Below are 26,091 nucleotides of genomic sequence, written 5' to 3'. Positions count from 1 at the left end.
TGATTAGTAGTAGATGTTGAATAAGAGCGGGGAGAAAGATGATCCTTGTGGTACTCCGCATGTGGAGTCTCTTGGGTTGGACTTGAACGGTTTCATCCATACCGTTTCCATTCTGTTTGTTAGGAAGGATTTGATCCATAATAGGGCAGTGTCTGTTATTCCCAGTCTTTCTAATCTCGTTGTGAGGATGTCGTGGTTGACTGTGTCAAATGCTGCGGATAGGTCTAGAAGTATTAAGGCAGTATTGTTGTCCGAGTCTGCGTTTGTTTTTAGGTCGTCTCATATAGAGAGGAGAGCTGATTCCGTTCCTCTCATTGGCCCGAAGCCAACCTGTGCCTGGTCTAGTAGGCAGTGCTCTTCTATGAATTCTTGAGTTGTTTTGTAGACGTGCGTTTCTAGCAGTTTGGCTCTGTATGGGATATTGGAGATGGGTCTTCAGCTGGATAAGTCCTTTACGTTTCCGGCTGTGTCTTTGAGTAGCAGCCTTGTGCATGCTGATATTGAAGGCCTGTGGTACTTTACCTGTTGCGATCGAAAGATTGAGGACATTCCTATTGTATTCCATGGGAGTTCCTTGTATGAGAATAGATTTATATATGTCGGGGGCAGGGGTCTTCGGGAGAGCCTGATTTGTTGCTTTGATTTACCAGTTTGACGAAGGTCTCCACTAATATTTCTGGAAAGCTTTGTAGTTTGTTCGGATGTTCCTCGTGAGGATAGGTGGGGTGTGTAGTGGGATTGTGTGGTCTGTTTTGTATGGTTTGTTAGATGGTAATGATTTTATTTTTTAAGTGGTCTCCTAGGTCATTGCATAGTTTCAACGATGGAATTGGCATGTTGTTGCATCCAGGTGGGTTTTTTATTTCATTTATGATTTTGAAGATTTGTTTTTGGGTGTTTGGTGCTTTGAAGATTCGGTTATCGTAGTGTTTCCCCTTCACTTTTTGTATTTCCTTTTTGTATGAGCGGATCTATTGCAGAAATTTCAGTTTGTTTGCTGCGTTGTTGTTGATCCTCCATTCTGATTCTAGTTTTCGTTTTTTTTTCTTTTCATGGCACTGAGTAGTGGGGTGAACCATGAGGGGGTGAAAGGTTTTTCTTTTGCAATGTCATCTAGGGTTGTTGCGATCCAGGTGTGGAGTAGAGCTACTTTTTTGGCCAGGTCAGCTTCTTCCATAATTGTTGCTTGTGGTTTGCTGAGTTCCAGGAGTTCAGTTAGTTTTGAATTTTTGATGGTTCTCCAGTTTCTTTTCATGGTGATCGGTGGTCTGTCTTGTTGCTTGTTTATTGGAAGGGCCATCGTGATTATGAATGGAATGATGAGGTAGTCGCTCCAGAGTATTTGAATTGGGGGTGCCGTGGTAATGAGTTTTTTATTGGCGAAGATTGCATCAAGTGTATGCCCTGCCGGGTTTGTCGCTCCTTTGACTAGTTTTTGTAGATTCATTGCTGCTTGTTGGGTGGTTAAAGATTTTTGTGTGGTCATGGTTTCTTCATCGAACCAGATGTTAAAATCTCAGAGGATGATCAGATGATTGTGCTTGATGGCTAGGATGGTGATTGCTTCCGTGAAGATGTCTACGACGGATACATCATAGGTTGGTGGTCTGTATATCAGTATGAATTTCAGGTTTGTTTCGGGGTTTACTGATAGGCGTAGTAGTAAGGATTCACATTTATCGATGTTTAGTGGGTCTTCCTGTTTGATAGCCAGGTGTTCCTTGTGGATGTTTGCCAGCCCCTCTAGCCCCTCTTTTATTTTCTCTGTTTGCTTGGATGCATTTGAAGTTTTCAGGCAGGCAGTTGTTGAGGGTGATCTTGTAATTGTCGTCTAACCATGTTTCCGTTACAAATAGGATGTCGATACCTCTGTCAGATAGGAGGTCGTATGTTTCGGTTGAAAGTTTGGACATTGACCTTGCGTTTATTAAATTACAGTGGATAGTAAGTAACTTTTAAGCACTTATTTCTTTTCTAGGCAAAAGGCCCAATCCCTTCAAAGTCTTTCCCTTATTCTTGGAGCATGAGTGTTCTCAGTGGAAGAAGGGGGGTCACTAGGACTAGTGACCAACAGGCAGTGTCAGAATAGGTTCTTTAGTAGCAAAAGTCAGAGTTCCTTTAGGAAAACTGGGCAAACAAGTGAGTACTTTACTTTAGAGTTAGAGGAGGGTCCAGGGGCTTCGCAGAAGACACCCTAGCAGGATTCTAGCAGTGGAACTGGGTGCACTGGATCAAAGGCCTCCACATCACAGAAAACACCCCACAGCTACACGGAAATCCCAAGAGACTTAAGGTAAGTACATACCCAAGCCAACACAGTACCTCAGCATTGAAGAAGATTTTGCAGCAGGAGGACTTCAAGGTCAGCAGCCAAATACCCGGTCAGTGGATTCTGTGTTTTGGTGACTGAAAACAAGATCTCAGAAGGGACTTTGCAGCAGGGATCGATGAAGAAGGCTCTAGGCAAGGTTTTCCTTGTGGTTGAATGTGGTTCTGCAGATTTGGCACTTTTTAAGGAGCACAGAAGGAGACAGAAAACCGCGGTTGAATTCTCATCGTTACAAAGGTTCAGCACTCTGTCGAGGGGACTTTTCAGACTTGATTTGTGTGCCTGGAGATCTACCAGCATGCCCACAAAGTTTCAGTGAGATTCGTAATTCAGAAGACCATGCACTACACAATGGCTTGAGGTCCCAGGGTATTGGGGCATTGCAGCAACGCAAGGTCACAACAACAAGTGGGATGGCACAAAATGCAGGTGTTCTTGAGTCTAGTGGTTCTCACTAGGCTCTGGGTCATGGTCGTCATTTTCGGAGTCCCCATTTTGATAGGAAGGAAGGGCTACAGCAGACTCTGGTTACACAGCAGGCTCTCCGCTCCCTGGAAATTGTTCCAGCCGCTTTTCCTTCATCATCCTCTTCAGATCCGGTTCCAGTGGTTGACTTCTCTTCAGCTTCCAGGTTCACAGTATTTATCAGGAACTACAGGACAATCTCTGCATTCTCTCCCCGCATTTTACAACAAGGGGCGGTCTGGTTGTCCAATCAGGACAGCCAGCCCCCCACTGGGATTTGTCCCCATTCAGGCAAGGAGGAAGACAAAGGGCTGTGGAGTTTTGGACTCCTCCCTCTTTTCCGGCCCTCACAGACAGACTGGAGCCTGGGAAGGGAGTCCAGGGGTCTCCCGCCAAAGATAGAAATCACACAAAGGAACTTCCTACCCTGGATGTCAGGGGAAGGAACAAGAAACTACAAAAAACACTAAAATGGCACAAAAAAAAGACAGGGGCCATTTTGGTAAAATGAGCACCCTTATGTGCCTTTACTGCAGCTGTGAACACAGCCCGCGGTAAAGGTTCACCAAATTAATACAAGGTATCACTGCCACCAGCCATTGAAGGTAAGCTTGTCCCTGTAACAGAATTGTTACCGTTTTAATGTGAAAGGGGATACATTTTATCTCCCCAGCACTCCACTTAAGGTGGAGTGTGCTGGTGTAACAGAATAAAATGTTAAAGGGATCCAAAGATCCTTTCTACCCTTGGGAACTGTAGTTCTCTCAAGTTTAGCAAAAGAAAGTTAAAAGGGGAGCCCCTAGGGAAACCCAGCAACAACAGGCACTTATTGCCAACAGGTTGTTAAAGAGGATAACTTTGAAAAGACACTATGGAGAGTCAAAAAAATGGCACCCATAAAAAGAGTTAAAGATTCTGTGGAAAAAGGTTCCCACTCACTGGGGTATTAAGGAAAAATATCGTACTTGTAAAGCAAAAAGTTCTGGAATTGACCCAGGTCAGGAAGATTTACCAGTTCTGTGAAAATCTTACCTAACAAAGTCTCTTAGATTTTCCAAAGGTTTAAATACCTTCTCTTGGTGAAACTACGGTTTCCAAGAGCAGTGAAGTGAAATTGACTTTACTTACATTCTGTAACTTTCTAGACCCAGCACACACTATCTTACCATAGGGTGCTGGAGGAGTTACTTAGTATCCCTTTTGTCTAGTTTCTCATGTAACAATTTTATGTTACCCTTTCTACAATTAATGGCTGGTGGCAGCGGTTTACTTTTAACTACCATTGTGTGTTTTTACCGTGGGCTGCTTTCACAGCGACAGTAAGGCACCCATGGGTGCCAATTTCGTCAAAACGGTCCCACTCTTTTTTCACCATTTCTTGTTGGAAAGGTCCTTCTTGAGATTTACTCTGCGTGCCAAATCAGGTTTGGTCACTTTGGTCATTTTGTCTTTGGTGGGATTCACGAGTGAAGCCTGCCTCTGGCTCCAGTATGTCTGACAGGGGCAGGCATTAAGGAAGGTGCCCGAAACTCCCTGTGCTTAATCCCCTTGGTTACCGGAATGCACCAAAAGGTGATTGGCCAGCTGTCTGCCTGGCAAGGACAGCCACCCTGCTGTGTGATTGACAGCTAGGCTTCAATGAATGGGAGAAACCTGCATAAAAGCCGAGGGTTTTTGGCTTGAAAGGCAGAGTCGACCACTGGACGAAGGAATCCGAAGAAGAACTTGGAAGAGGCGCCTGCTGCAACTCCCGGGCAGTTAGTTTGCCCGGTGAAGCCCTGCTGCTGTGCTGAAGCTCCGAATTCGCCTGGACTAGAGAAGCCCTGCAAGGACGACTTCTCCCTTTGAGATGGTGGGACTAATTAACTCCAAAGTAAGCCTGTCTGGACATCATCTCGGAGCTGGCTGTACTTCCACTGCTGCTGGAACCGAAGTGCCAGGGAGAGGAACACCAGATTGTGTGTGTTGCTTTTAAATTGGACCCAAGCGCCAGGAAGATCCTCCGGGCTTCCCTGAAGCAGGACTGACCAAGCCTGAACCACCTCAACAGAGTGCTGGACCCCAGATGCAAGGAAAGTCCAGAGTGGTATCCGAGAACCGCTGTGTTGCTATTTGATGTCAGACGCGAGGAGCTGAAACACTGAAGAACCACTGAATTGAAGTTTGCCCATTGCTGCCGCTGACATTCCCATTGCAGAGCAGGAGTCCCCAGACGTCCTCCCTCTTGTCCCCACAACTGAGGTTCAGGAACAACAGCATATGCAGAGCTGTACAGGAACAGAAGCAGGGCTGGACTGGGAACTAAAAGAGGCCCTGGAAATAATTACTGGGGACCAAAAGAGGCCCTGGAAATAAAGTTCAAAGTGGCCCCATATGACACATTTTCAGCAAGCCCAATGCTTTTCCTATGAGAACATTTGGAAATACCACAGAAAAGAGGCCCAGGGTGCAGAGGCCCACCGGGAAATCTCCAGAGTTCCCTAAAGGCCAGTCCACCCCTGAACAGAAGCCAGCTGAAACCAATTTTTCTAACCAGAGGTACTGTAAAGTGTAAGAAAACTTACCTCTTGTTCTGTAGCCTTACTTGCTCTCAGTTGAGACCTGTCCTTGTTAACTTGCAGTGTTGCTATAGCTTTACCCCTCACAAGCCTCCTAGCGTGTGGCCCATTAAGTGTTCTATTTCTCTACAAGCATTTCTAAAAACAAGCAATACTTTTTACCTACCTCCACAGAAAATCTTCAGCTTCCCTAGACATTGTGCAATTAACATTGGCTGTCCTGACTCCCTGAGAGACTCTTCTTACCTTTGACTCTGTGCGTTATCTTTTCCCCAGGAAAGGGTTAAACTTATTTGACTTTGGAAGCTTTTAAAAGTACTTACCTGTTTGTGAATTATTTGTTAACCTTTGTTTTATTCCTTTCTTCTATCTTTTACACCAAACTCAGTATTGCTCTAAATGTACCGGTGATAAATCAATGTCCACAGTGTGCTTGCTATTTAAGTCACATGAGGGTGTAGGAAGTGTCTGTGTGCCATCCCCAATGGGTATCATCTGATTTAGAGAAACAGAGTGTGTTTTGAAGTGTATTGTAATTGTTACATGTATTGCTCCCTTCTGAAGAAGGCTTATATAACTGACTGTGAAACTAATTAATAATTGTTTTATCGAGAAACCTTGAGTGTAAGAGTTTATTTGGATAACTGTATTGTGAAACTCTGTGTCACAACATTACTGCTCACATTGCCCCCTCTTGATATAATCCTGGCTGCCCAGCCACACTACCAACCTGTGTATTTCAGACATGTACCAAAGGCTGGGTCCCTATTGCCAGGAGGTCAAGGTTATTGTAGTGCACCAAAAGGATACTGCATACAATCTTGCCTAACAAAATCTGTTAAATTAATAAATAATTATTTTAATAAGAAACCTTGAGTATAAGTGTTATTTGAATACCTGTCACTGTGAATCTCTATGTTGCACCTCTACAGCTCACATTGACCCCTCTTGAGATTAGCCTGGCTGCTCAGTCACTCCACCAACTTGTGTAGTACAGGCCTATAGCAAAGGTTGGGTTACATATTGCCAAGATGACAAGGCTGGTGTAGTCTCCCACAGGGTTACTACATACAATCTTGCCAAACAAAGCCCTGGGATTGTATCTCTCAAGCACTGAAATCTCTTCATTGGCTCCTAGTGGCTGCAAGGATAAAGTTCAAGACCCTCTGTGTTGTCCACAAGGGCTTCTGGGGCCTGGGTCCTCTATAACTTCAACCCTCTTTTTGGAAATACCTTCCTTCTCGAGCTCTTTGCTCCTCCACCTCCAACTTCCTCAGGGTCAGTCACTTCTCCAAGCAACCAGTTGGTGGCAGATCTCTTTCTTCGGCTGGGGCTCCCTCTGGAACAGCCTCCCTGCCTCTCTGAAACTTGAGGAGAACCATCTCCGGTTCGGGAAGCACCTCAAGACCTTCCTCTTTGCTTCTGCCTTCTCTCTTCCTCTCCCCTGCTGATCTCCTGACTGATACTGCACTGGTCACCTGGCTACCCTCTGAATTCGGGCCCAGGTCCCTGCCCGCCCATCTGCAGTCTGCACTGCCTCCTGGCAACCCTTGCACTTGGGTCTGTAGCTGCAAACCTACAGTCCCCTTACCTGCACTTATTGGACACCCACTGTCTGCACTTACACCTGCCCTTGCCACCTGATGGACAAACGTACTGTTGTGTGATTCCGTGTACAGCACTTGCCCCTCCTCCCATGCCACTGGCACCTCCCCCCCCCCCCCCTCTCCCCTGCACTTGCGCGATCTAAATGTCACGTGGCCTAGTAAGATCGCTGTCCTTGTCCTCCCTCTGTCCCACTCCCTTGCTTTGTTGCACCTTTAAACACTTGTGTATGGGCACATTATAAATGCCATATCACATCATATCATATCAAGGACAATGAACCGACATGTAACAATAGAAGAGCCATCAGAAGGTTCAAATAAAAAATAGTCCTACCATGTAGATAAGCAGCTCTGCATAGAAATGAAAAAGTCTGAAGGCCTCTGGGACCAGGCAACAAAGATGTGCAAAGCAACTGATTCTGCTCATGTAACCTCAAAGTTTTTCAAGCGCCCAGTGACCTCAGGGTTTGGTGCGCGATATAAATAATAAACAATATCAAATGAGAGATGCAATGCCTTGATGTTAATGTTAATGTTAAAGGATATTTGTATCGTGCACTATCACCACCGGGTCCCCTGGCGCTCTCGCGGCTCTGAAAAAGGGAAGGGGGGTGAGTTAGTGGGAATAAGCTGGAAAAGTGGAAGAGAGCAGTGATGTGCTGTTGGCAGCCTCAGCCCGGTGGGTCCGTTATCTTGGCTTGGGGTGTTTTGCAGTCGGTAGTCATTGTGTGCTGTTGTGCGAGTCTATGTGTGGTTTGTTTTGTTGTTGTAGTGTAGTGAAGTTTGTGCGGATTGTTGTGTTGTAGGCTTGTGGTTGTGTTTGGTTAGAGTTTGAGAGGTGTATGCAGAGGGTTGAAATTGTTAGTGGATTGGTTAATTGGCATTGCTGTCCTTGCAATTATGTCTAGGTGTCATGCTTACTATCATTCACTAATCCATCTGAGTGTGGCACTTGCTAATCTTCAATATCCTATCTAGATGCGAGGTAGGCTAGTGATCACGTTTCCATCTCGTAACCATTTGTTGCTTAAACTGAATATGGTGCATCGTGCATCTCTCACATGGATCTCCAAATTCCAATTGCTACGGCCTCAGGCATAGAATTAGTAGGAACTTGCAACGGATCAATCAGAGAGCCCAAAAGGCGTACTCAAACCGCAGTCCCAAGCCAGTCCATTTCTACTAGGTGAAAATGCTGCTCCATGGTATCTGGTAACTTCACGATCATTTCAGTCTCAATCTCCAGGAATGGCATCATGATTGCTATGATATTTGTTAGCAATAAAGTGGGTTTGTCAAACTTGTACTATACTGAGTTAGTGGCTTGTTAAATTGAGATTTTAAATACTGGGTGTAGAGCAAGTTTGTTACATTGGGCAGTACTGGGATTGTCAAACTAAGAATATATTGGGATATCAAACTGAGAACATACCAACATTCTGCAGATAGCAAATATCCTGGAATTGTGATTCCTTTGTGTGTGTATGTGGCCCAGGAAGGGATGGGAATGTCTGGTCCCACTCGTCATCCGTGGTGCCCCTTTTTACTCTGGTGTATGGAACCTTTCTGACCACTTTTTGGTATTTCCATGTGGAGACATGCTTTCCTGCAACTATTTAGCATTTACAATTTTCTAAAGCAGCACACAGCACTTTCTGTGCATTGTTGCTGGGAGCTCTTAGAGCTTCCCCCTTATTGATTCTTTAGTTCCCTGACTAGCTCCTAAAGTTACCAGGGCAATGGGATACCTTTTATCCCTTATGTTTTTTTATTTTTTTAGATCAACACACCCCACCTTAGGAGAATGCTGAGGAGAGACTATGGACCTCATTACGAGTCCGGCGGTAACCGAGGTGGTAAAACCGCCTGGTTACCACCGGACTCGTATTACCATTCCGCCTCCGTGATTCCTGGAATTACCCAAGCATTACAACCCCAGTTTTCCGGGAATCACGGAGGCGGAATGGTGTTAATCCCCATTCCCATTGAGTCCTATGGGAATCAATGGGAATGGGGATCATGGAAACACCGGCAGCATCTCGTAATGCTGCCGGTGTTTCCTCGTCCGCCTGCATGCGGGCGGTGAACATCACCTCCCGCCTGCAGGAGTCGGGATCAGGCGGTCCGGAAACAACGGTGGCGGCGGGTTTACCGCCACCGTTATTTCCGGACCGCCTGATTTGTAATGAGGCCAATATGTATCCCTTTTCTCGAGTCTCCAATAACAAATTCTTACTGTGACAAGTTCCTCTGTTCGGACTGGTGGCAGTGTACCTTTTGCATCACTTTTTGTGAACTTTTATTGCAGGCTGTCTTTGTAGCTGCTGTAGGGGACACAACGGACAACATTTACCCAAAATGGAGGTATTACTTTTTTAGGCCCTGAACAAGATGACTTGTTCTTTCTCTGACGTTCTTCTACATTTTTGGGTCAAGGAAGATTCTTTTATCCCTTTGTCTTCACCAGGCTTCCCAAGGAATGCCTGCAAAGGGTCTGTGAGTGACTGGCAGGACTGGAAGTGGGGAAGGGGACCGAACCTCCCCTGTCGTTTGTCCTGCAGTGTGCCGGACCAAAACCAGGTCAGACTGGGAGGCTGGCTTTCCCCATTGGACATCCGTCCCCAAGTTTGAATAGTACCTGAGACGCGATTGATGGACTCAGCTGGTGTTCCTGGATCTGAAACTCAGAGTGGCCCACTGGAACTGAAGATTCTGAAGAAGAAGGATGAAGCAAGACGCCACCAGCAACTTCCAATGACTACCAAAGCCTGTTGAGTAACCACTGCTCTCCTGATTTTCTCCTTCTAAGCGACAGGGAAGATCTGAAGCGGACAACTTCCTCCCATGGGCTGGTGGGCCTAACCAGTCCCAAGATGAACTACGATTTGCACCATCCCTGGAAGAGCAGCTGTTGGGGGAGTTTTCCTAAAATCCACTTGAGATAAGACTTCATAAAACTATCCCTTGACATACAGGTCCCCAACTCTTAGTATAAGTCTACACAACCCAAAGGATCTTGTATTTAGTTAGCAAAACCACATCAGATAATGGGCCTCATTACAAGCATGCTGGTCTGCAGAGTTTCACGGAAGCACCGGCACAGTTATTACCAGTGCCAGTGTTTCCGTGGTCCCCAGTCCCATAGACTCCTATGGGATGCTATGCGAATGGGGAACAACATTGTACTGGTGCCTGACTTCCCGGTTGCCGAGGTTGTAATCCCCGGTGTTACCAGCAAGTCAGGCGCCGGTAAATGTTTATGGGTCTGGCGGCAACCGGCATGGTTACCGCCAGACCCGTAAGGAGGCCCAATGTCTTTAGGATGGAAAAAGGTTGGCTATACAGACAGCAGCAGAGCTTAACTTTATAGGGACACTTTTCCTAGCTTCTGACACTTTCAAAGTCTAATCCTTAGCTATACGAAAAAGTAAGTATAGGAGTGGACCGAAGTTTTATGAAGTAGCAGAATAGCAAAGTTCCACAGGATACTTTCAGTCTCTAGGATAAGATACTTAAGAATATAACACAAGTTAGGAGAACACTGCAAAAGGACCTGAGAACTTCTTGATATCTAAAAACTTCTGACTCTACATGTTAATGAAGGAATAATAGAATATTAGAAAGCCTGTGGATTTCATCATCAATACATCTTGATCCTCAAGAAATTAAGGGACGGCAGGCTCAGTCTGGACTTCATGTCTACACATCAGTTTTCTCTTGTCTGAAACTTCCACATGGTGAAGATTTCTGATCTCCTAGATTCTGTTCAACATAGAGGTTGCTCGATCTTTAGGATATCACATCTGAAACAGCAAAGAACACCAGTTTCTGAGATTCACAATTGGAGGATGACATTGTCAATACAAATGGGTTCCTTTCAGACTGAACAATTCCCCAAGGGGGGTTCCAAGGTTCCTCTAGTTGTAGTAGCTAATCCCAGATATCAGGGGATTCATTAGTATCTGGACCTGTATGATTGGATGATCAGATCCACTTCTAGGGTCCTGCTTTTGGTACATGTTTGGATGTGCACCACTGTTCTCTCTACAGTATTCAGTGAACCTAAAAAAGTCAAACACGTTCCAAGTACAGAGAATACATTTTCTCTAAACCCTTCACTAGGGATGTATTTTCCTTGCCACTAGAGGATTTAAATCTTGGAGACTATTATAGTTTCTCATTCAAGGACCACAATTCGGGAATTCTTGTTTGAAAATATTCTGGACCCCATGGCCTCTCGCATTAATGTGGTACCTTTCTCAAAGCCCAGGATTGCAGATGTCTGGTTCCAGCTGTCCAGACCTGTATAGAGACTCTCGGCAAAGGCTGTTGGAGGTTTCCTCTCAGCTGTTGCAGCCTGTTAGGCAGGATTGTGTGCAGTACCCTTTGGGTGCACTACAACAACCCTGACCTCCTGGCAATAGGAACCCAACCTTTGGAATAAGTCTGTACTACAGAGGGTGGTATCGTGTTGAGCAGCCACTCTTATCTCAAGAGGGAGGGATCAATGTGAGCTGTAGGGGAGTTACACAGAGATTCACAGTGACAAGTATTGAAATAAACTCTTACACACAAGGTTTCTTGATTAAACAATTATTAATTTATTTAAAAGTCAGTTTGAGTAAGCCTTCTTCAGAAGGGGCAATATAATAGTAACACACAAATACACTCCAACATACACACTCTTAGTTTCACTAAATCAATAAGTACCCATTTGGGTGTCCTACAGACACTTCCTACACCCTCAGGTGACTTATATAACTAGGACACTGTGGACATTAATATATCACTGTTGCATTTAGGGCAATACTTAGGAGTATGTCAAAGAAAAAGGTTATTAGTACAAAACAAGAGATCTCACAAATATTCTGAAGCAGGTAAGTACTTTTGGTAACCCCCAATGTAAAGTTAACCCCTTCCTGGAAGGAAGACCAAACATACAGTCAGAGGGAAGAAGAGTCATTCAGGGAGCCAGGCCAGGCCAAAGTCAATTGGGCTAAAGTCTAGGTGAGCTGAAGCAATTCTTGCAGATAGTTAAAAGTCTTGCACAATGTTTTAGAAGTCTTTGTAGAAAGAAGAAATCAAAGTATGGCCGCAAGCTGATTAGGCTTGTGAGGTAAAGAAGCTGATAGCAACTCTAGAAAAGCAACCAAGACAAGTCTCAACTGAGAACAAGTGAGGTTACACAACAAGAGGAGCAGCTATGCAGATCCTGTGTTCCTGGGCCTCAGTCGTGGGGACAAGAGGGAGGATGTTTAGAGGACTCCTTCACTGCAACGGGGTGGTCAGCGACAGAAAAGGATCAACTTCTATTCAGTGGCACTTTGCGGATTCAGCTCCTTGTGTCTAAGCAAATAGCAACACTGCAGACTCTTGACTGTCGAGATGGGCTTTCCTTGTATCTGGGGTGCAGCACTCTGTTGAGGTGGCTCAGGCTCGGTCAGTCCTGCTTCCTGGGAGTCCGGAGGATCTTCCTGAAGCTCTTGGCCAATTTAAAAGCAACGCACATGATCTGGTGTTCCTCTCCCTGGCTCTACGGTTTCCAGCAGCATCGGCAGTGGAAATTCAACCAGCTCAGAGGGGATGTCCATGTGGCTTACTTTGGAGTTGATTGGTCCCACCAACTGAAGGGGAGAAGTCGTCCTTGCAGGGCTTCTCTAATCGAGGCAAATTTGTATCTTCAGCACAGCAGCAGGGCTTCATCGGGCAAACCAATGGTCCAGGAGTTGCAGCAGGTTTCTCTTCCAAGTTCTTATTTGGATTCCTTCGTCCAGTGGTCGACTCTGTCTTCCAAAGCCTCACCTTTTATGCAGGTTTCTCCCATTCATTCCAGCCTAGCTATCAGTCACCCAGCAGGGGGCTGTCCTTGCCGGACAGCCAGCCGGCCAATCACCTAGGAGTGCATTCCTGTCCCCTAGGAGACTAAGCACAGGGAGATTTGGGCACCTCCCTCACTTCCTGCCCCCGCCAGACACCCTGGAGCCAGAGGCGGGCTTCACTCGTGAATCCCGCCAAAGACAAAATGAAGAAAGGGACCAGACCTGGTTTGGCGCGCAGAGTAAATCTCAAGAAGGACCTTTCCACAAAGAAATGGTGAAAAAAGAAGACCAGGGCCATCTTGACAAAAATGGCACCGTTGGGTGCTTTACTGCAGCTGTGAATGCATCCTGCAGTAAAAGCACACCATGGTAGTTCAAAGTAAACCAATGCCACCAGCCATTCATTGAGGAAATGGTAACATAAACTTGTTCCATGAAAACATAGACAAAGGGGATACTGAGTAACCCTTCCAGCACCATATTGTAAGATAGTGTGTGCTGGGTCTAGGAAGTTAAAATTGCAAGTAAAGTCAATTTCACTTTACTGCTCTTGGAAATAGCAGTTTATCCAAGAGAAGGTATTTAAACCTTGGGGAAATCTTAAAGACTTCCCTGTGCCACTGCACTGAAGTTGCTGTGTGACACAATGTAAAAGATGATGCCTATGGAGTTTGTCAGACTCCACAACTAAAAGAAACGCAGTGTTCAAATCACATTAAAATACACAAGAGAGTGGGAAAAAGGGTCTCACTCTCTCCAGGTTAAAAATTAAAGTCCTCAAAATCCAGCAAAGTTGCTGGGGGTCTCTAAGGTAGAGAGCAATTATCACATTTCTGAGAATTCTCCCCAACACAGCCTCTGCTTTGATGGACTCAGGATGACCACTCTTTCATCACTGTTCCCTTCCGGAGTCCTTACCCTCACATTTGTCTTCCCATCTATGCCTCAGAGTTGTGTGGGGGGGTCCCACTGCAGTACTTTGTAGGTGCACAGCATTTGGTCTGCACAGGAAAAGAAAGTGTTCATAAATATGTTGGATCTGAAGCCTATTCTGTTGGCAATGAAAGCCTTTGTGCTCATTTTTTCAGGGAATATTGTGTAAATTCACACAGACAACACAGCTGCTATGTTTTACATGATTAAGAAGTGGTGTATCTGTGCTTACCCACCGTATGGGCTGGCAGTCCATCATTGGCTGTGGCGATCTTTGTTTCAATTGGCAGTGCCTATCGGCAGTGTCATGAATTTAGCAGCAGACACTCAGTTGTCTCTGCCACATCCCCCATGATTCGGAGCTCCACTAGGCTGTAGTTCTCTGCGTTTTTCAACAATGTGGTGTCCCTTAGACAGTTTAATGTACTTCAAGACATAACAAGAATTGTCACTCCTAAGTGTTGTAGAGAAGAAAAGGTCAGAATTCTGATAATGGCACATTTCTAGTGGATTAGTCTGTCAAGTCCCCTAGCTTGTCTTCCACAGCTGTGTATCCACATAGTGCTCCAGAAGTTCAGGAACTGCAGGAGCACGATTGTCATTGCTCTACTTTCAATCAGACCGTGTCTTCCTGGATCTTTCATTGAGAAGCATGTTACCCCAGATATATGAAGCTTAGCCTCCAAGTACACTAGTGCACCACTCTTGACTGCTTTGTCAAGGATACGTGCAGTTTTGAACAGTATCTTGGCCTGGAGAGGAAGCCAATGTAGTTCACTTAGGAGGGGGTGATTCAGACAAATTTCCACAGACTCGTAATAAGACGGTCTGCAACATGGTGGACTGCTTTTAGGGGAGCCAAGTGCGCTGCTGGAGCCCTTTCAGAGGGCATTTCCCCATTGATGTGCAAGACCACAATGGACTGCACTACAGTCCGGAAGTCCTGCAGAGGGATGAAGGGTTTGAATGTGCAACCGTGGAGATTTGGAGCTAGATCATTTGGGTCTTGTGGGCTATCTGTTTCTGGAAGGACAAGTTGCTGTGAATGGTGAAGCCTAAGGCTTTGCTGAATCCGAGAGTTGTGGATTCAATCCTTCTACTAGCTTATCATTGTGCTGTTGTTGAACAAGTCGTTTTTTAGCAGGGGGTGGGGGGCGATGAGGACAAATTCGGTCTTGGATGGGTTAAGATTGATGTAGGCCGTCGACATCCAGGACTGGATGATGGCTAGATAATTCCGGTGACAAGTGATGTCCTGTGGGCTTCTTACTCCCATGTACAAGTGAGTATCATCCACATATTGGTGGATGGCTATATTGGGATCTCTGTGGCGAGTGCCCAGAGGCTCAATGTAAAAAGGAAAAGTGAGAGGATGGAGCCTTGGTGTACTGCAAGAATACTAGGAGTCAGGTAGAATGCAATGTGTTTATCTGGACGGTTTGGGGTCTGCCTGAGAGGTAGGAAAGAGATAAACCAACTCAGGACAACGCTAGAGAATCTCATCCTGTTGATGAGGAGGGAGTGGAGGATGCAGTGGTCAAGGGTGTTGAGTGCAGCTGAGAGGTCAAAGAGGATGAGGATGCATACATTGCCCATATCCATGATTTGGAGGGCATCATCCACCACCTGGATGGTAGCTATCTAGATGCTACACTTGGGGCGGAACCACAACTGATCGTTTAGGAGGTGTAGTTGTTCGACTCTGGTGAGGAGATGTGTAGCTACTAGTTTTGACAAGATGTTGCCAATGAACAGAAGGTTTGTAATGGGTTGGTAGTTAGCCAGGTCGTCTGGGGTCGGTTTTTCAAAAGAGGTAGCCTGAGACTAGTCTTGAGTCCTCCTTCTCTGGCTGAGAAAATCCCCACAATTTGGATGTGGCCACAATATTTGGACAGAACTAGAGCTTTTTTGTAGGTCAGATATTCTTTTTGGCACTATAGTGTTTCACCTGGGACCAACGTTGCAAAGGCCTTCATTGCCAGATGGATTATGTCGCGAATATCCAAATCATACACTCTGCATGGTTCTTCCCATTCCCCGAAACTTGATTTGCCTTCCACCAGATCTAAGGAAGCATCTGTAGCTTCCCAGAGTAATTTCCCATCTTGGAGAGCTGTAGGACCGCCACCAGAGATACTCCCCTTGTGTTTTGTAAACACTATTCTGTCATCTTTTCTTGCAGGGGAGATGTTCCTTTTCACAAAGGAATGTTGCTTAATCTATTCCTCCAAAGACAACCTGACATATGCTTCACATACTCCTCATGAATATGTTGGTGGGGAGAGAGTCCCACATGGACGAACGAGTAACACAAAACAACCTTCTTGTTGATTCATGTACTCTTAGTCCTTCAGTCTCCCTCCTTCACAATTCTGGCCCAGAAGCCCCCTCATGCATAGGCCAGTGCTGATATTCTTATGTTTTGTGTTGACGCATTGGCCACAGTTGATAGGGCAGTGTACGTACCAGGGCGTATAACGAAGGGTTTTCGCACAGGTGTTCTGCATTTTAAATTCTTTTGCAGCTTTATGCTGCATCTCTAGAGCAGTTATTGAGCCTGGCCATAACAGCAGGCCTTTCCAAACTAGTTGTGAAGGAGAGAGAGCCACCGAAAAAGAGTATTCGAATCATCCTGAACATAATTCTTTGTTCCCTCTTGTCATCCCTCACGTCTTGTCCCCAATAATGTATATTGGGGCAATTAATTGTGCAGCTTCAGTGAGCTCTGTTGTGTGAACATATCTGCTGTGTGTGTGTGTGTCTGTGTGTGTGCTCCCGCGCGTGTGTGTTTTCATTATACTAAATTCAAAACTATTGGTTTTGTCAAAGCTTGATTTGTACAACATTACCTACATTAAAGCTGTGCAGTGTGGGCCTTCGAACCCGAGACCTTTGCCCCCAGCAACTTGACTCTTCCAAATGCTGTACAGGATATGAAAATGCTGGACCCTTCATTGCCAGTGATGTGTGAGATACAGAACACTGGAGAGGCACAAAACCGTTTTGGGTAAACATGTGTTTTCTGGGTCAGTTAGAGGGCATGTTGCCCTGCTCGTAATCACTGTTGGCATGCAGAAACATCACGCTTAGCCAGTGGAGGATTCCACCTAAGTAAGAAGAGGACCAATGCTTTCCAGCACTGCACACTTTCTCTCAGTCCGCGAACATGGCCTTCACAGTGCAGAATTGTTCATGTGCCTCTGTGTACTCCATGAGGGGAAGAGCGAACCTCCACAGCGCCTCAAAGAAGATAGGGCAAAGAAGGGGGAACATTATCTCAGTACTGAGCCGACACCGTTGCGGAAAGGGGAAGGAAGTGGGCTTCCACACCCCTGTAGCCACTGGCGTAACAGGGGCCCCCGCAACCCCCGCAGTGCGGGGGGGCCCGCGGTGTGGGGGGCCCCACCAGCACATGGCTGGGAGGGGGCCCCAGTAAAAAAAAAAAAATAAAAAAAAAAAAATAAAATATTTTTTTCTAAAAAAAAAAAGTTTCTTTTGAAATTCACTCTGCATTCATAAAGAACACTTCTGTAACAGAAATAATTTCTTTATGAAGGCAGAGTGACTACAAAAAGAAACTTTCTTTTTGAAGTCTGAGGGCCCCGTACCCCATGACATGGAAGACCCTAGGCTGGAGGCCTCCATGTCATGGGGTGGGGGAGGAGCCCTATGCCTTCAAAAAGAAATTGTTTGTTTTTGAAGCCACTCAGCCATCATAAAGAAATTATTTTGATTATGGTTCGGTCCTTAACTGAAACAATTTCTTAATGAAGTTATAGTGACTTAAAAAAGAAACAATGGGGCTCATTCTGACCATGCCGGTCCGGAAACAACGGTGCTGGTAAGCTTACAGGCACTGTTGTTTCCGCACCGGCATATTACAGGTCTGCCTGGTGGGGCTGCCGTGCCCGACAGGTCTGACCCTGCCAGGCACAGCAGCCACGGTAGGCAGACCTGTCACGGAAGCACCGGCACCGTTAACAATGGTGCAGGTGCTTCTGTGTCCCCATTCCCGTGGAGTCTGGGGTTTAACGAAATTACCAGCACCTGATTTCCCAGCCGCCGGACTTGAAATAGCACGGTGGCACCGGGAAGTCAGGCCATAGTAATTTTTTATGGGTCCGGCGGCAACCCGCCGGTAGCACCGGCACAGTTACCGCTGGACCCGTAATGAGCCCCAATTTCTTTTTTAAGTAATAGGGCCCCCCTCAACTCCATGAGGTGTGCGTGTATTAGTCTATGGTGAAAGGGTGCACACTCAAATGTATAGCTGGCTGCCTGTGTGTGTATGGTGAAAGGGTGCACACTTAAATGTATGGGTGGCTGTGTGGGTGTGCCTGCATGGTGAAAGGGTGTACACTTAAATGTATAGGTGGCTACCTGTGTGAGTGTATGGTGAAAGGGTGCACACTTAAATGTGCGGATGACTGGGTGTGTATAAGGTAAATGGTGTGTGTGCTTGTGTACAGGGGCACAAGAAAACCTTCATTTCGGGGGGGCTAACTCTTCAAATGTTGGGAGAGGCGCTAACTTCACATGCGGTGGGGAGGGGGAAACTTATTTGTGTGGGCGCATCCAAATTATTTACGCATTTTAATGAGACTATTCTAGTGCAGATTCAATGTTACAAGCAGTTAACTCTCTCTTATAAGTCTCCTGTTCCCTCTCTACCCTTCCAATCACTCCCCTGGCATGCAAGTACTAAACCCACATCACGATTTCAATTGCCTAAACAATGTGGCATTTGAATGCAGGTACTAACAGTGAAATGCTTTACGTTGGTAATTGCTGGGTTCTTGTTAACAGCAAAAACCAGGTGCCGTTTAAAATCTGTGTCCTGTTCGGTCTGGCAACTGCTCTAAAGGTTAGCCAAGTTCAGTCAATATAGCCCAAAATGTCAGGGGGGTAGTGCTGAAGCCCAGTTAACTCAATGGTGTTGCGCTACTACTTGTGTTTAATGCCTTGCTTACTCCTAGCCCTATTCTTCCTCGTCCCAGTACTTATATACGAGGCAGTACGTGTGTTTGAGGCACTCTGCCTCATACAAAAGTACTGGGAAGAGGTAGAGGTACATGGAGGTAATGCCTGATTTAGCTACCTGTAATCTTCATCACTCCTAGTCCCACTGTTCCTCATCCCAGTACTTACCTATGAGGCAAGGAGCCTCATACGTAAGCTCTGGGACAAGGAAGAGGGACGCAGAGGTAATTCTGGGCCAAGGAGCTGATTGTGGAGGTTGGGGCAGTGGGTGGGAGGGAGAGTGGATGTGTGGGGGGGCAGGATTGTGTGATAAATCATAATGGTTGTCCATGTCCAGGCTAAGCAGGCATGATATGTGGTATTAGTGGCTAGAGAGGCATTTTGATGCAGCCAGTCTAGTCATTCCTCAGTTTGGTATGACTTTCTTTTAACTGGACATTTCTGATAAAGTAGTCCTGCTAACTTTAATTACCTGGCTAGATTGACATTTGGGTGCTGCCAGTCTAGCCATTTCTTACTGCGGCATTGTATATTTTTCTGGGCATCTGTGATAAAATGATATGATGTAATTCAAGTCATTTATAACGCGCCTGTACACAAGGGAGGGATGATAGAGGGAGGACAAGACAAACTATCGCACTAGGCCTTGTGTCATTGCGAGAACGAGAAGTGCAAGGGAAAAGGGAGCAGGGAAGTGCAAGTGAGAGGGGAGGGGAACACAGGGCAGCAATGCTCTCAGTAAGTGCAGCCAGGGCAGAGCAGCTATTGGTTGTGCAAGGAGAACAATGGACTGCAGGGTTACAGTTACAGCCCCTAAGTGCATGGTAGGCCCGGAGGCAGTGCAAGGGTGACCAATCAAGAAAGAGCCTGAACTCAGAGAGACTCTGAGGGTAGCCAAGCAGCCAGTCAGTACAGCAGACAGGTAGGTCAGGTAGGTCAGCAGGGGGGGAGAGGGAGCGAAAGCAGCAGAGAACAGGAAAGCTTTTAGCTGCTTCCGAAACTTCAGGTTGTCCGCCTCAAGTTTGAGAGGGGCAGGGAGGCCATTCCAGTTGGAGGCACCAGCAGAGGAGAGAGGTCTACCCCCACTCTCTGCCTGGAGAAATGTCTAAGCCTTAGAGAGTTGGAGGTAGCTGAGTGAAGGGTTAGAGAAAGAAGGTATTTTGGAAGAGAGCATTGGATTTAGTGTGGGCACTGGCCCCAGAAAGCCTTGTGGGCAATGCAAAGGTTCTTGAACTTGATCCTTGCAGCCAGTGGAGAGATTTCAGGGCTGGAGAAATACAATCCCAGGGCTTGAGGCCAAGGCTAAGTCTTGCAGCCCTGTTCTGGATTATTTGCAGATGACAGAGACTAGAGGAAGACAGATTGAGAAAGTGGCTGTTGCAGTAGTCCAGCCTAGAGACAGTGAGCTTCTGGTGGAGAGTGAGAAAGGGAAGAGTCCCTTTGAGGAGGAGCAGCTGGTAGTGGGACTTCTTGGTGATGTCCAAGATGTTAGGAGAGAAAGAGAGTGTGGCGTTGAAGATGACACCAAGGTTTTTTGCCTTGCAGGAAGGCAAAGGAAGAGGGCCCAAGCTGGTCTGCTATAGTGAGAGAGGAAACGCAGTGGCAAGGGTCCCAATGAGAAGGATCTCTGTCTTACTGGCATTAAGGCAGAGTTCATTGGAGGCGCACCAATCCTGAATCGTGGATAGACAGTCAGGAATGAGCAAGAGAGGAGAGGAGGATGAGGGGAGCCTGAAGGAAAGCTGAGTCATCCGCACAACACTGAAAGTTAGAGGATAAGGTAGAGATCAGGGAGGCCAAAGTGGCCAAGTAGAGGTTGAAAAACCAGCGTGAGAGGATAGAGCCCTGGGGAATGCCACAGGTAGAGAGAGGTGGCGGAGAGAATGGGACCACGATAGACCTGAGAGCGGAGTGGCGGTCCAAGTGGAAGTAGGTCAGTCACTCTAGGGTCTGATCTGTGATGCCCAGGTTCTCACAGAGTCGATTGATCAGGATGGCGATGTTGACCCTGTCGAAAGCAGAGGAAAGATGAAGGATGAGAATAGAAGGAATGCTGGAATCAAGGTTAGAGAGCAGCACAGGTGTTAAGGAGAGCAGTTTCCATGCCTCTGGCAGCTCTGAAGCCAGACTGATGGTCATGGAGACAACCAACAGATTCAGTGTGGAGAGTAAGCTGGGAGATAGCAAGCTTTTCCAAGAGTTTGCTCAGGAAAGGTGGAGATTGAGCGATAGTTTTCCGGGCAGGTAGGATCAGCAGACTGCTTCTTGAGGAGTGGGTGCACAAGGGAGTGCTCAAAGGGAGAGGGGAGCATTGCAGTGGCGAAAGAGTGATTACAGAAATCGGCCAAGGCTGGAGCGAGGGTGTCAATATGGGCTTTGATGGTTCTGGAGGAGCAGCGGAGCACCTGTTTGGACGACACTTTCATAGATCGGACTTGTCTAGAAACCTCGTCAGGTGTTGTCAGAGAGAAAGAGGAAAAAGGAGGAGGAGAGAAGAGATTGCCAAAATGGGCCGAGAGAGGAAGAGGACATAGAGGACAGGATGTCCAGAGATTTAGCAGAGAAATGAGAGGCCAGAGCTGTACAGAGGGCATGGGAGGGAACAGAAGAGGTATAGACCACAACAGGATTGACCAGTTCCTTGCAGATTTTAAAGAGTTTGGCCGTGTTGTTCGAGGCCATGGAGACACATGCTTTATTGTGTGCTCTCTTCTTGATGAGTGTTATTGCTTTGACTGGCATTTTGCTGAAAACAGTCTAGGTATGTCTAAATGTGGCCTGGCATTCTGTACTATAATGTTATTACGTGTTTACACTGGTCTACATTGTGCAGCCAGTTGGAAGCATTAATGTTCCTGTGCACTGTTGGTGACTTGCATGTATTGGATTGTGTTACCCTACAAAACAATTGCAAACACTCTGGCTTTATAGCCAATTTATCTCAGAAAGTGTGCTGTATATTGCATTAAAACACATATTTATATCTTTTTCCTAGTGCAGTGTGCGGCATACCCCTTCAGCAGCACGTTCATGCGTATTGTGCAAGCGTGACAGTCTAGGCCGGCCCAGAGTGTGGCGCAACCTGTGATTTGTTGCCGAGTTGGGGGGCCCCCTCAGCATGGCTCGCAGGGGGGCCCCCACATTTTGTGTTACGCCACTGCCTGTAGCGATCTAGCTGAAATGCTCCCTCTAAGCCCTTGGGGGAGTACCTCGAAGGGAGGATGTGTGCATGGCAAGTGCATTGACTTAAAGTACGCCCCTTTGTTCTTCTCCAGGAAAAAATCCCTTTTGCCGTGGTGGGAACGGACCAGGAGCATCAGGTGAACGGGAAGCTGGTGCTGGGACGCAAAACCAAGTGGGGAATTATTGAAGGTAAGCCCACCGCCACACCCCCACATTCTTCTCTTTTTCTTGCACAGTGTGCCCTAGTTGCTTGGTATTAAGGCTGCATATCGTCTGTGGTTTGCTGCCCTCTGCACCACAAGGCTGTGCTAATGAGGGGTTGGAGTGATTTTCTGCAATATAAAAAATGTGTCTTTCAGATAGAAGGGGGTGGTGTGAGCTGGTAGGGGAGGTGGCTATGTGTATTCCTACTGTGCCGCTATCTTGAGACACTCCGTGATGTGTTCAGAATCTGGCCCTATCTTGGAGGTAATAACGAAAGGACGTTCAGTACTGAGTTCTCTCTCTTTCACCTTTTCCACCATCTGTACATGACATGTTGATCTCAGACACCTGTGCATACCTCTGCCTTTCCTTCCTATTGTTGGCATTCCAAACTGACAGACACCCCTTTCCAGCCGTCAGAAATGCACACCTCTGCCAGCCCAGAGCTGCTGCAAGGGGGTGATGGAGAAGGAGGGGTGGGAGGTTTCTGTCAGCACTCGTTCACCCTAGAGTTTAGCTCTCGACCTGTCACAGTTGCAATGAGGGCCCTCTGCCATGCTGGACCTTTCCTTTCAAATTCATTGAACTGCATAAATATTCGAAGAGAGGCATGCGTGTTCAGAGGGTAGCCAATTTTTTTTTACCAAGAATTTGGGTACTGTCAAATTGAGCGATATAACAGCTGACGGGCCGAGTGTATGGAGGTTGCACGAAGTACAGGCAGGGGCATTGCCTAGTGGTCACATTGTGCAGGCGGCAGAGAAAAGACAGGGAACCCGTGGGCTGGAGGTCTCAGAGTTCAGGCAAGGACAGAGAGCGGCACAGTGTGCATTGAGATTTAGAGTGTACAGGGCGCTTTACAGGGCACATGCTAGGGCATGGGGCGGCCATAATGTGCCGGTCAATTCATGGAGGGCTGCAAACGTCCCAGAAATGTTGAGCCTTAGAATAAGATCCATGGAAGCTGCACTTGACAAAATGTGAAGGGGTGCCTAGTGGAGGGAATACATTCAGAGACATGGTAGGGTCACATAGTGCAAAGAAGTCTGCAAGTGCCATGAAGTGCATTGCAGTAATCCACCACTTGCATATCGCCCCCAGTCACCCCTCCCACCCCTCGCACCTGGCAGGTACAACCACGTACTTGGTTGCTTTGTATTCCCTTTAGCCAAGAGTCCACTTGGACTCCCCTTTTCTAAAGGAGGCAGACAAGCGAAATGAGACAATAAATGAGAGGAGTACCAAGGGAAAATGAAAAGAAAGGGGAGAGAGTTTGATATTGGAGGGCTGGGTGGAAAAGGATTGTCACTCATGATCAAGAGAATGGCATAAAGGTGAAAGAAGAGAGCAAGGGAGACATAAGAAGGATAAGGCAAGAGATGGGGACGAGAGGGAGACAGGAAAAAAGGGAGAGTAAAATATGGAACTGGAAGAGGCTAAATGGGAGAAGGCGAATAGGCTGTCAGAACTGGCATGAACGAATAAAGGGAGGGGGGAAAGGGTGTGAAGGGTTCAGGTGGATAGTGTAAGGACATTTGGCAGACTAATTACCTTGTTATTGAGTTTTTTAATAGACAAAGGTTGATTTAACTGTTACACATTTAAATGAGAGTTCATCCCGAAATCAAGTGGTTTATAATGATGAGAACCAGGAGAGAAAGCAGGGCACTGGGTTTTTCCACCTCTGTATTATCTCCCTCTGTGTCCAGGGCACTCCAGGATGTTTCTGGGCAACTGTTAACAAGCCTCACTAAAGATTCTGTAGTACATTTGTGGTAGGACAGACAATTAAATACGGAGTTTTAACACACGTTCCCTGAAAGCTGCCCAAAATATAGTGGGAATGGGGAGGCAACAACTATGAAAAACAATTGAGGACACTTTTGAAACAACACTGTTCAGATTTGATTTCCTAATGCTAGAAGCTGAAACATTGCTTACTGTTAGGAAAGATTTCATCCATCTTAAGCTTTATTCGGATACATTCATCCATAAAAGCACAGCATCAATATCACAAACATCATCATAAAAACAGCAAATTGATTATGTCAAATTGTTCATAAAACTATGCCGTTCACAACAAGCAGCGCCTAAAAATTTCACAAAAGTGAGGATAGCATCGGGGCTAAACGAAACTTTCAAAAACATAACATCATAGCTAGCACTGTTACTATTGTTAGAAACAACATAGGGTATCAATTATGTCTTCTTCCTTACATTTGTACACAATGGACAGTAAAACAGGAGGTGATTCAAAGATTCCACAGTTGATTTACAATATGTACAGAAAGCAGACTTATCTTTACTCCATTTCGCCAATGTGTCAGCTAAAGGCAGTAAATATCCAACCTGACCTTCGTGAATAAAGCTCGTTTTCTCGGACATATAATGAAGTTCAACTAGGTTTTGCATCCTCAGGACACTCTGGCACATAAATACTTAGTGGGCACAGTTCCCAAAACAGGTCCTTACAGGAAATGCAGCAAGAACCAATCCTCAAATGCCTCCTTGGTCTTACAGATGTTTTTTGTTGTAGGCTCACTGCTTTCATTCCATAGATGGAACATATCCAAATCTTTAAACATTGATGTAACAAAAGTGATACATTTCCTCTGATGCACTTCTCTCCGATTACGGAGTCCCCATATCGTGCTATTTGTTTAGCTCTCAATTCGGCTCTTGCATTTATGAGAAACCATAGTTGCAATACCCTCAGACAGATTTTATGCTGTATGGGTAACATCCCAATTTCTAATGGATTGTGCCTTCCCAAGTATTCGTATTCCTCATCTTTGACACTTGTTGTCCAGCTTCAGCTGCTTTGGAAAAAAGTTTCAGCAGAGGGCACTGTCCATCGATGGCGTTGAGTCGATGTGCCTCGAAGGCCTCATTCAAGGATGATGTCATCGAAGGCATATATAGATGCTCAGCGCCCGTTGGCCTCAGTTCCCTTTTTCTGTGACAGCGATAGCTTTGACGAAATTCGGCGCACCTCACATCTTGTGATGTCTTTGTTAAAAAATCTTTGAAAATAACAATGTTTTCATCATCAACACCGACGACTTCGAAGTCCGGTTTTAAAAAGTGTCGGGATTGTGGATCGAAAATGTCCCTGACTGATCCGCACCGTATATGCTTGTGGTGCCTCGGAGCGGACCATGGCACCTCTGACTGCTCGAAGTGCCAGTTCATGAATGGAAAAGCCTTGAGGGAATGGAAAGGGAAGCTGAAGGTAGGCAAAACCTCCAATAAATCCTCTATCCGATCTATGAAACCTTTTGACTGACTTGGCCTCGGAGGAAGAAGGCCAAGTGGTCCAGGTCAAGGAGGGGCTCACACCACTCTTCTTCGTCCTCAAAGAAGTCAAAGAGAAGGCACCGTAGGCCACCTTTGTCGATCGACTTTGTCGTCGGACGCTTCCCCCGAAAGAGTGGCCTGCCCGATCAAGAAATCCACTCCGTCGAATGGGAAGCCTTCAGGGATGAAATGCTTAAGATTAGGAAAAAAACAAAAACCTAGCCAGGCTCCTACCGAGCCTTCAAAAGAATCCGGAAAGGAAAGGTCTCGTCCTAAGTCTTGCGTGCCCTCGAGTCCGGGAAAAAGGCCTGATCCACATTGTGAGCCTTCTAGGCCTCGATCCAATGTTTCATCGAAGGATCACTCAAGAGATGAGCACAAGTCGAGGTCATCAACGTCACCGACACCTTCGACGCCGGCTGTGCCGTCGAAGCCCGCCAAACCCTTGATGTCGACATCGACGCCGAAGATTTCGACGCCAGCTGTACCATCTTTACCAGCTGTGCCGTCGATGGCGAGTGCCCCTCCTAAACCAATGTCACTGATAAACAAAACCTTAATGACCACTACATCGTTGAAGCCAATTATGTCAAAATCTGAAATTACACTGCCTGAGAAAGACTTTTTTAAGTCTGTTACTTCAATTTTTGAAGAAGAGGAGCGGTCTGATGAAGAGGCCACATTTGGCCTATAATATGGTACACCCAATGTACCAG

At 46.3% G+C, this 26,091-nt stretch overlaps 1 protein-coding gene across 2 annotated transcripts in view; it reads left to right on the top strand.

Moving 5' to 3' along the window:
* Nucleotides 1–26,091, top strand: part of SEPTIN12 (septin 12) — a 552,608-nt gene that overhangs the window by 464,262 nt on the left and 62,255 nt on the right. For both annotated transcript variants that reach the window (XM_069646026.1, XM_069646027.1), the window contains one exon: nt 21,967–22,063. In XM_069646026.1, the coding sequence (XP_069502127.1) occupies nt 21,967–22,063 (97 nt within the window). The remainder of the gene's footprint in view (nt 1–21,966; nt 22,064–26,091) is intronic.

Source organism: Ambystoma mexicanum, chromosome 2p, assembly GCF_040938575.1.
Source record: "Ambystoma mexicanum isolate Mex_15411 chromosome 2p, UKY_AmexF1_1, whole genome shotgun sequence".
Classification (NCBI taxonomy): Eukaryota; Metazoa; Chordata; class Amphibia; order Caudata; family Ambystomatidae; genus Ambystoma; species Ambystoma mexicanum.
The sequence above is the reverse complement of the archived record's forward strand: the minus strand, read 5'-3'. Positions and strand labels throughout refer to the sequence as shown.